The sequence below is a fragment of the Gavialis gangeticus genome, unplaced genomic scaffold, assembly GCF_001723915.1.
Source record: "Gavialis gangeticus isolate Ggan-Ray unplaced genomic scaffold, GavGan_comp1, whole genome shotgun sequence".
Classification (NCBI taxonomy): domain Eukaryota; kingdom Metazoa; phylum Chordata; order Crocodylia; family Gavialidae; genus Gavialis; species Gavialis gangeticus.
Window position 1 is genome coordinate 16,542,898 of NW_017729019.1, and position 11,312 is coordinate 16,554,209.

Sequence of the window (11,312 nt, forward strand, 5' to 3'; positions counted from 1 at the left end):
ACTTTTTAAACTTTGAGGCAAAAGGAGATTTACAAAATTAAATAAATAAATAAATTAGCACAGAAAAATAAACAAACAAATAAAACAAATTAAAAACATTTCTGAATCTCTACAAAAACAAACAAACAAACAAACAAACAAACATGACAAAACAAGCTGAGGGCTCCCTGACCCCAGCCTTCACTCACATTCAGGCCCTCCCCTCCTGTTTTTGCACTGGCACCAGTCTCTTTGGGGTGTCATGGAAGTAGGAGAGGGAGCCCTGATCAACGCATGACCCCCATACAGATGCCATTCAGGTGCTGGCATCCCCTGAATGGTTTCAAACGCTCTGCAAGGCTCAGAAAACCAAAATACTTGGTAGGAATGGAGAGAGCGCAGACAGACAGACTACAAGAGTAAAGTCTGTTTCGTGGGGCTATCCAAGGATGATGTGTTGGCCAACAGGGATGAGAAGCAAGGGAGAATGGAGGATGGAAGTCACGCTGAAGGGCAGATAACAAAAGCCACAATGCGATGCTCGCACTTGGTGTTCCCCTTACAGAGGCAGGTCAGTGCTGTTATGCCGCGTTTTCCTTGAAGTCCCATCATCTCTGGGCAGCGCCCTCTGCAAGTTGGACATGGCTGCTGTCTTTTTAAGGTCAATGACCGCGTAGGAGTCCGTCCTCCGGGCTGGATGGGTGGTGGGAAGTGGGGCGCAGGGGACCTGGGGTTTCTGGCACCCCTTGTGGGGGTCAGCCTCCAGCTCCACCTGGATGTAATTGAGCTGCCTCTGCTGCTCCGGGCAGGGCCGGCGGAAGTCGAAGCTGAAGACGCTGGGCGTGCAGTTGCGGAGCTGCTGCGGGAAGTTGCCGCGGTGTAGGCTGCCATGCAGCACAGTGCTCTCCGAGTTCATGTAGTTCTGCAGGGGGTCATCTTCACTAGGCTCACGGTAGCCATTCGGGGAAGGGGTCAGCGCATCCCCAGAGTCCTCATCATCCTCGTCCTGCCGCAGGGGCTGGCACTCCCACACGGGAGGCAGTGATGGCAGGTTTTCATAGTGCAGCAGGGCCGTCCTGCGGTGAGAGCAGCTGTTCAAGCCCAGGTCTTCCCGGGTGAGTTTCAAGCGACCACCGCGCCGAAGCGAGGCACCCCCAGGGGGGAGCAGGCCATTGATGTTCTCGTACATGCACTTGGGCATGGGGTACTTGTCCTTACACTCGTTGTTGTTGTTGTTGGGAGCACAGATATGTCCCCTGCACTCCCGGTGGTGCCGGCAGAAGCTGTCACATTTCACCATGTGCCTGCAGCCAGGGGCAGGACCCAATACAAACTTCACCTCCCCTGGCTGCAGGAAGACTTGGGGGTTTCGGTCCTCTAGTGAGCAGCTGTGGTTCCTGTGAGGGAAAGAAGGATGGACCTCAGGCAGGGTGTGCATACAGTGCCGGCCTCTCATCTCCTCCTCACCATTGGTGGTGTTGACGTACGTGTGGGACTGCAAAGAGAGCAAGTGAGTTTTAGGAGCAGAAGGATGACCGCAGGAAAAGACAAAAATGCAGCTGGTGGATGAGTGCCTACAGGGAAAGGATAACAGGTTTGGAAGCTGATGAAGCAGAGGTAGAGGATGGAGCCTTGGTGGTTGAAGAGACCTTGGGCAATGGAAATCAGGTAATTCGCGGTCTGAGCAACAGAAGCTGGAACTTGACAGGGGCGCCTAGCTAAAGTAAAGTTACACTCACCACAACAACTCTTACGCACCAACTATTCTGCATGTGTGGAAAGAGGAAAGAACTTAATTTCCTGTCACAGATTTAACTTCAGTTTCAGGACTGGAACGAGCAAGATATGAGCTTCCAATCACCTTCCTACAACAGTGCCCTTCTAATACAATCAAAAAACCCCAGCAATAATTATAACGCTCCTGTAAGGCCTCCTCACTGCCCATTAGTCTGAGTGGATTCTGCTTATTGGTCCTGTAAGTCTCCATACCTTGGGGGCTGTTACATATTGGGACTGCGATACACATCTTTAAAAGAAAATCCTATTGGCATGACTGACTCGGGCACATGGGATGGTTTGAAACAAAATACCTAGACTTTATTTTTAATAAAGTTTGGTTAAACCTCTGACAAGGAGTACATGGCATTTCAAGCTGCACAGGCTTTTTCATGAGATGTCTTCTTGAGCTGCTTACATAAATGTCCTAGAACACCATACTGGAGGTGCCTAGGTTTGCCCAGTTCTGCAGGAAAAGGTACCAAGATGCTGCTGGAGACAAAATATAATGGACCGATTGACTACACTAAGTCCTAGGATCCTAAACAGAGAGCAGAGGGAGTGCAGTAGAAGCAGTTAGCCAAGCAGCGTAGTAGAAGCAGATGCCATGGGAGGGCCTGAGTTTGGGTATCCAGCCTTGAGCCCAGCTTGGACTTGCAGCTGCTGGGAAAGACATGAGAGCAGCTCACTCAGACTAAGAGGGGGAATTATCTGTTCCTGGGTGCAACCTAGCAATTTTCACTAAAACGACTAAAGAGGAGCAAGTTACAAGGTAAAATGGCCCCTGTGCTTCCTGGAGCTATGCAGAGGTATAGGTCTGGCATTCCAAGGCTCTACACAGAACTGATGTGCTACATAGTCCCCACAGCAACAGCTATCAGGGCTTACCTGCTCATCAGCCCCGATAAGGGCGTGCGTAGAGTCCTCCCCAACAGAGGAGTGCCTCAAGCTGCTCATGGAGGGGTGTCTGGCTGTGGAGTAGGATGGGGCTTCCCCAGGGAAGCTGTGAAATCCATTGGGGAACCCTGGAACAGTGTACCCCAGAGCTGAGGAGGAAAAGTAGAGACACATACATTAGAGGCAAAGCATTACCCAGCCCTTGCATACAAGCATAACTACATGGCACAATGTTGGGCTCAACAGGTATGTCAGAGAGCAGAACATGGTTGGCTGGGGTAGGTGCTACATCAATGCGTGGCCTAAACATGCACTAGGTCTCCTTGGATAAATTCAACAGCTTGCAAGTCCCTGCTATTCAAGTGGGAAACACTCAGGCAAACATGAATTCCTCTAGCTGGGGTTTTCTTCAGGAGCCCCCTCACCTCCTATTTCTTAGAAACAAGATATCACACGCAGCAAATGGCTGGGGCTTCAGGATGAACATACTGCATACGACAGGCGTGGTCTGAAGCATAGAGTCCAGAGGTTAGGCAGCTAATCCCAGCCACCAGGGTTGTGTCCTTGGCTAGAGGGCTACAGAGGCCAGGCTGGACCACCTTCCTATATCCATTTCCCCTCCACCCCAAGTATTCTAGAAGCCTTACTGCTGGGTGTCTGTGGGGTTCGGGACAGCTCATGCTCAGTAGGGTGACTGCTCCTAGTGATGATGACTGGCTCCTCCACCACGTTGATGCTGTTACACTGCATCAGGTCCTGCAGCAGGTTAAAGATCTCCTCTGCTCTGGAACACTTGAAGGCAAAGATCCCTGTGCAAACAGAAAGAGAGGAGTGGTAAAGGAGAGGGCAACCTCATTTAAGTAAGGAGGAAAGCTGGTCCTCTGAAGGCAAAAAGTTCAAGAACTGGTTGTAAAGAGGTTTTCTACTTAACACAATCAACCTAAGCTTGGTAGGTTTAGACAAAAAGAGATTGAACACTGAAGTCACAAAAATGTTCACCCTCCAGTGGGCAGGACAGATTTGTTGGCAATACAGCAGAATCCAGATTTTTCATATAGGGATGGACTGAAACCTGCTTAATGCAGGAAACTGCCGAATTGAGGGTAAGCCACAAAGCTGGTTCCTCCAGCTACGTGAAGAAATGGCATACTCCAAAATAAAAGCTACAACAAACAGCTGGAGCACCTCAGCAGCCCCACACAGCTATTTGCTGTAGCTGCATATACCCCTAATTCACAAACACACTCTTCCTCACAGGGGAGAGGTGGCAAGAAAATGACCCTTGCAAGGTACCTGAGTTTATTATATAAGCTCTCGTGCTTCAGGTTATAAGACACCACCACAAAAGAGGCTTTTCCAATAGGCAGCTTGTCAGGAAGTTTCTTGCGTCTTCCTCTGGAAGGTGAGCTACCAGCCAGTGCTCAAAACAAGGCACAGATGACCGATTTGACTTAGGTATTCCTATACTCCTCTACACATGAACACGTGATTTACAAAGCAATGTTCTGCACCATATTCTTGGTATTCAGATAAATAGTGCCATGACATTTCTATATAGCAAATCCTCTTCTTGTATCACTAAAAACCTAATGTTACGGTCACTATCTGATCAACTAGCACATCTATTACCAACCTTATAATTAGCCCCATTCAGAAATAAGGATATAGTTATCATACAAGAAAGATCCTGCATTGGCAGAGGCATGGACTGGAGAAACCAACAGCGCTTGCTCCACCCTTCACTTCCATTATTTCATTTCTCCTGAAGTCCAGGTCAATTCCTACTGTCTGTAGGCCTTGAAGAGTTAAATTGATATAGCCTCCTAAAGAAATGGTAAGTGAGACTGTTTGGGAGTGGGCTGCAGCTGGTACAGCAGGAGCAGCTGCTGGAACTAATGAGGGAGGCCAGGTAAGAATGAGGGCAAGTGAGAGCAGTGACTGGCTGTACCTGTCCAGCTGGCTCAGTACCAGACAAGATTACAGAAATGTGTGTATGATGAACCAGTCAGATCAGCAGTTTTCAACCTCATTAGACTCGAGGCACTACTTGGCAAATGTCAACACTTAGCCTTCACTCATTTTTTGACTACAGAAAAATAACAGAGCATTTCTTCTGTTGCAAAGAACTCTACAAGGTCAAAACAGATCAGCAGGTTTTAACTCTGTGGATTCCTATTTGAAACCTCTGGGTTTATCTTGTGAATTATCTTTGCACATCTACAAGTTCTAACATTGGTTGAGAACCTTGAGTTAAATGAATCATGTACTAAGAATTAGGCAGTAAAGACTACATAGGTCCCAGATGCTACCTAATTTCATGTTCAGCATTCTGACTGGTTAATAAACATATGATCAAGGAATGCATCGATACAATTCAGTGTGCGTTAGCTAGTGACATGGCATTTATAAGGTGGGTAGAAGATGGATTAATTTGAAAGAGACTCTGAATCCATGTACTCTTACATATATCCTCTCTGCTGGCCAGCTTGATCACCTTGCTGGCAGGGAATGAAGCTAATCTTGTTATACTCACTCTCTCTTGAAGCATGTTGCAGTCAGGGTTGACAGCCCCTTAGAAACAATAACTCTGTCAATGGAAGTCTTTCCACTGACTAATGGGAAGGAGGCCGGGGCTCTGGAATGCATGCGAGAAGGTGGGGGAACAGCAGTTCAGTTTGAAAATGCATCAAATTAAATGATAACTCCCTGGATAAACAGCCTGACCAACAGCTAACGTGTGCGAGCCAGCCAACCACAGGCCAGCACGCACATACACGCACAAAACCCATAGCAACAGGGACCGCATGGCAACAACAGCTGCTACTCTGAAGAAAAATGTGAAAAATATTCTTGCCAAAAATATACGTATCTGTCTTATTTAATGAGGATAGGAGGAGCAGCAGGGTGGAATCATGCAAACAAAATCAATTAAGCAAGAAAATTTCCTACAAGGGAGGAAAAGCAGCAGAGGGAGTGTTTTTGCCCTGTGTATACAATGGCGTTTCTCTGATTTATAAATGCACAGAGAGGATTGATGGCTTAGCCTGCGCTGGCTGAAAAAAAAATTCTTGTATATCAATGGCTCTGCTCTATCCCTGCGATCCAGATCTCTAAAGAAAACCAAAGCAAACAGAACCGTGTTCTAATGACAAAGCAGGCAAACACAATGACACAGTTCCCCCTGCTGACAACTGAGAAGCATGCGACTCAACTATAGGAGAGCCCCATTTATATAAATATTATAGAGTAGCATATGGCATTGCAAATTTACACAGCACTTTATAGGCAAACAGAGAGCCATGACGAGGCCTAGGGGACTCGTCAACACACTCCATACCAACTGAGGAACATAACTTTTTTTTAGCACTAAGCGCCAAGAATATGATCATCTCTTTACAAGAGAAACACTGACAGACTGGCTCAGGGACTAGTGAAAAGTGTGGGACAGTGGGAGTCAGGAAACCCGGGTTCTCTTTCCAGCTCTGCCACTAGTTCAGTACATGCCCCTAGGGAAGTTGCTGCACTTCTCCATGCCTCAGTTTCCCCAGGAGTCAAATGATGCAGATATGAAACTCCCACTCTCCCTACCTTGTAAAGTGCTGAGAGATCCCTGGATAGAAAGCATCACAAAGTAGTGACTATTACCCAAAGTGGAGGGAGACAACATAACCCATTAGGAAGGCTGGAGAAGGACAGGGTTATTTCTTAAATTACCGATATCACCTACTCCCTTTTTTTATTTTTTTCAACACAGAAGAGCCAACCCCAGAACTGCCTCTGCCACCTGGCTTCCCATTCAACTCAAACCTCGTCCCCAGTTTGTTTGACTTCTGATGGGATGCAAGTGTAACTTTAAAATTTCCAGCATTAACAGTAAACACTCACAGGTATTATAATGCCCCAGGAGTGCTACACTGCTGGCACTCGCAAAGATTTATTAGATACCAAAAGCAGCAAAGAAATCAGCACCCAAGGAAGCCGACAAGCAAGAGCTGTGCAGTTACTACCCTATCAAGCAGGGACCATCCGCTCACCCTGTCCAGTCTGGCAGCGGCGCCCACTCTCGAAGGAGAAGAGGTTGGAGTCATAGCCATAGCGGCGCAGGCAGAGGTAGGGCCACCTGACAGCATCACGCTTCCGAGTGTGCAAGATGAGCTCCGTCTGCGTCAGCTCCATGATCCCAGATCCCAGCTCGTTCCCCTCATCGTCCACATTCGTTACCTGCGGAGGCACCAAAGTTCACGTCAAGAAGCCCAGTGCACTGTAGCAAAGGACACCTTAGGGACTGTGGCTTCCTTGAAATGCCAAGGTGATTCGGAGACTGCAGCCTCCTCAGTCCAGGTAGCATACCTCAGGACAGGCATGACGAGCAGAGAGCTCACGCACGCTCCAACTTTCAGCCTCCCTGCTAACCAGCAGCAACCCTACTTTTACAATGCAGAGATCTGTCTATTAGACACCTGACCAAAATCTGCAGACTCCTTTTGCACAGGCCAACCAGCTAGAACACAGAGATAACTTGACACCCAACGTGAAAGGCTCCACAACATAAGCCACCCAATTTCCCCTCCATAGGGCACGTTTTCCCTCTAGCTCCAAGGAGGTAAACCTTAGCACAAGTGAAAGTTTCACTGCATGGAGAGGATACACCCTTCAAGGAGAATTCCCAGCTTAAAATCAACACCACATTTGCAAATCACTCCTTTCTCTGATGAAGAACTCCCAGAGATGAGCATAAGCTTCTCACTTCCTTAAATGCACAAATTTGCACTAGACTCAGTTGGCCTAAATTCATAGCAGCTGCTCACACTGCAGGCCTTTCCCTCCAGGAGGAAGGCAAGCTTACCTTAAACTTGGTGGGGTGGTTGTCCGGGATGCTGTCTCTGCACAAGCAGCTACAGCAGCTCCCCATGACGTCAGCATACCAGGTAAGCTCTGGGAGTAGGAAAAGACGACGACAAAGGCATAAATCCAGAGATTTCACATTTTCAAGCCATAAAGACCATCTCCTCCCAGTCACTGACCCACTAGATCCTTACCCAGTTGTGGCCATTAGGTGATATTTTTTTTTGTGGGGGAGGGGAGGAATTCCCACTTCAGTCCCACAGTCCTCTGCTAGGCGTCATGGTAACCAGGATGGCAAGAAGTCGCCTGAAGCGCCATGGAAATTGTCCCATTTTTCACCTGATAAAAACACAATTTAAAAGAACAGAAACTGAGAGCACAGAACACTTGCTATCAGGTAGAGGGCTAATTTCCCCCCAAAACTAACTTTCTAAAATATGACTCATAAGGAATACACAAACACAATCAGTGCTAAAAGTATTGCTCAAATTTACATTTATGTAACACTCAGCACAGGACAGCATTGCAAAACTCTGCACACCTGCTATGTGCTGGCAAGGATGCACGTCAGGTGTTAAAATCTTCGCAAACCTCCTGGGGAAAGAGATTAGACAGGGACAGTGAAATCCAATGGGGACCTTAACTGTGTGAATTACCCTCTGGGGGCGTAACAGAACATGGGTTTAAGAGAACCAATCCACCATACAGCAGGTGTTTGAACTGATGGGGATGTTAGTGGGAAAAGCAAAGGGCAAAGCCAACTGCTTCCAACTTCATCAAACAACCTGATGTTGGCTGCTTTTCCTGCTGCAGCCTTCTTGGTTTGTGAACAGCAACCCACTTGCACCGCTCCAGTTCAGTGCAGGTTACGTTGCCACACACACCTATATTCCGCCCTACAGACACATTCATGACTTTGGCAAAGATGCCCGTGGGAGCTGCACCCACTTACCCCTGAGTGAGCTAGACCCAAAGGCAATATATAGTTGACTGTTAAGGAATTAGCTCCACATTGCTCATAAAGAAAATGACGCTGGAAACACAGATGGAGAAATGAATCGGCACAAAGAAACACAAGCAATTTCTGCCTCACTGGGTAACTCCAGACAACTAGAGTCCTCAGCCAAGTCGGAGCCTTGCAAAGCCTTGCCGGCAGCTTCACGGTGTCCCAACTTCTGCGACTCCAGCAAGAGCAAAAGGCTGTAGCCCACTCTCCTATGGAGTCCAGGAAGTGCAATCACATTCCTCTCCCCACCCACCCCCAAATGGAAAGAATTACAGGCTCCCTGCTCACTTCAGGAGCCTTTCAACCCCAACTTGTTTGTTAAGCCCTCTCCATAGCCCTGTTCTAGTTAGCGTCACAGACTTTCACTGCAAACCTAGATCCAGACTCCTCTTCCATCTAATCTGGTCACTGGTGGCACAGCCTTCTCCTTCTGCCATCAGAACAATTTCTACTGCTCCCGGCCTCTTTACGTCTTCATCAAACTTCCAAGTTTTGTACAAACCACCTATTTTTCTCCCACCTTTTCCTTCTTCTGCTAGTTTTTTTCTGGATCTTGGCTCAAGCTCTGGGAACTGTTTGCAGTGGGGGGTTATAGTTTCCACTGGAAGATTGCGAGACTCCCTGCCTCGAAGATCCTTGAAAAGCCAAGTCAACCAGTCATTGCAGCCTCACTGCTGAATATTTTAGTAAATGTCTATTCCATGCAAATTCCTCGGTTAAAACTTTAGTCTCTGTACACACTTTTTATGACTCTGTTTCCATGTCCAGATGTGCCAACTACCCAGATCCCTCGGGATGCATACACTAGCAAACAAAACCCTGGCATCCTTAGACCACGCAAGTGCCTTTTGCATTTAGGCATCTACCAGACCGTTTCTTGCAATTTCCTCATGCTTAATTGGCTCTGCTTTCTAGAGAAAACAAACCAGCTGCATTCCTTAGTACTATGAATACCTGCAACTGTTCAGCTCAGCAAAGAAAATAGCATTCTCCTCAGAAGATGCAGGTTTCCACGCAACTGCCTGCCTCTCAAGGGCTATAGTGGAATATGCTGATCTTCCACCTTATAGATGGAGTCTGAAGTCACACCTGGCAAGTTTTCTTGTGACATCCATTTTCTACTTATGGGAGGGGAACAACAAGTTAAGTGTTGCAAAATAGGAAGTAGGCACCAAACCTGCATTGACAGTCCACAGAAGTTGTGTGCCTAACTTCTGGGAGTGCTTTTCAAAACCTCTTCCAAACCTTTTTAAGAAAACAGAAGGAAAAAAAATATCCGTATAGAATATTCCAGCTTTTCCATTTGCCTCTCCTGCTACCCAAATCTCAACTGCTTTTATTGGGAGCTTTTATTAGATATCTTATAAGCGTCTAACTCAACAACTCCCTTGGTCACCAACAAAACCTTGAGAAACATTAAACAGAGTCTACCCAATTGACATGCATGCAGACTAAGTGCATAATTCTCCTGCATAACAATACCAGTCTCAATATGTGGAAACTGTGTAAGCTGTCAGCAAACACTGGTTATCCATGTATCAGTTAAGGGCACAAACCTCTTAAGTGCAGAGCAAATTTCAACTCCACTGTCTACTTTGCATCTTAATGGCATTCTGGTAAACTTGCATACTAACTGCAACAGCACTTCATAACTACTACTAAGTTTAACTGTGCCAGAAACAGTTAATAAGCACCCGTCAAAGAGCTCTTGATTGGAAACCTTGAAAACTAGGGGAGTCCACCAGTTCTGGGAAGCCAAAGCACTACAGCGCAATGCTGTCCAGGTGACGGGAGCCCTGAAATGAGCCCTTCCCAAGGCTTCTAATAGCAAGCCTAACTAAAAGTGACTATTAAAAGCCTTGAATCTCACGGGAGCTGCCAATACACAGCACTGATAGAGCTGCCCATGTGAGGAGCGCCGTTGTACCAAGTACTGATGAGTGCACGCTCCAGCAACTCTTGTTTTCCAGCCCCAAGGCCACGCGCTCGAACAGAAAACACCACAACCCGCCGTCACAGCAACTCCACCTCCTCTCGCCTTGCCGGACCATCCTTTCCTGCACACCCTTTTTTTCCCCCTGCAAAGATCTTCACCCGATCAAACAACATGTTTTCCCTGGCGGAAACGCAAGTAGAGCAGGCTCCCTTTCACGCCTCTCGAGGTTGCAAAGGCGGCCGCCGGATTTGCCGAGTTAGACACCTTAGGCTCCCCATAAAAAGCAACTGAGATCTGAGTAGGGGACACGAACGGAAAAGCTAGCATTTTCCAATCATTCGCTCCTCCTGGAGGGGCAACCAGCAGATTTACCAGGGGATAAGCCTATCTTGAAATACAAAATGATGTTTCCTAAGTTTCACACATGCCTGATGACTCTCTTGGCAGAAGACGGCAATTTGTCTAGGGAGCCTCCCAAGGGGTTTTTCTAACTCGATCGAGCCCGTGTCCGCTGCCCCTTCGAGACCAGCCAAGAGCGCCGGGTCGCCCGGTGGGGCGACGGGAGGGGGCCGCCAGCCACAGGCGGGACGCCTATTTCCAGACGGCCCGTGGCCGACAGCTGAGTTGATGGGCTCCCACCCCGACCCCGAACCGTACGACCCGTGTCCCCCGCGCGCGTCAGGCAGGCCCGGGCGGCCAGGCAGCTGGTCCTGACCCTGCCTCTGCTGCCCCAGCCCCCGGGTCCTGCTTGGGGCAGAGCGTCGGGACCAAGAGCACGTGGCTCCCTCCCGCCGGGCCCGGGGGGTGCAGGCCCCGGCCCCCGAACTCCCCTGGCCCCCGGAAACCCCCACCCCGCCTGTCTTCCCGCCCGGC

At 48.2% G+C, this 11,312-nt stretch overlaps 1 protein-coding gene across 1 annotated transcript; it reads right to left on the reverse strand.

Annotated features, from left to right (window-relative positions):
• Positions 1-277: 277 nt before the first annotated feature.
• FRS3 (fibroblast growth factor receptor substrate 3) lies at positions 278-10,119 on the reverse strand. Its single transcript, XM_019514233.1, has 6 exons — positions 7,692-10,119; positions 7,499-7,587; positions 6,687-6,873; positions 3,300-3,461; positions 2,644-2,801; positions 278-1,474 (listed from the first exon to the last, which is right to left on the reverse strand). The coding sequence occupies exons 2-6, from the start codon at positions 7,562-7,564 to the stop codon at positions 539-541; spliced, it is 1,509 nt and encodes a 502-aa protein (XP_019369778.1). The 5' UTR covers positions 7,565-7,587; positions 7,692-10,119; the 3' UTR covers positions 278-538.
• Positions 10,120-11,312: the final 1,193 nt, after the last annotated feature.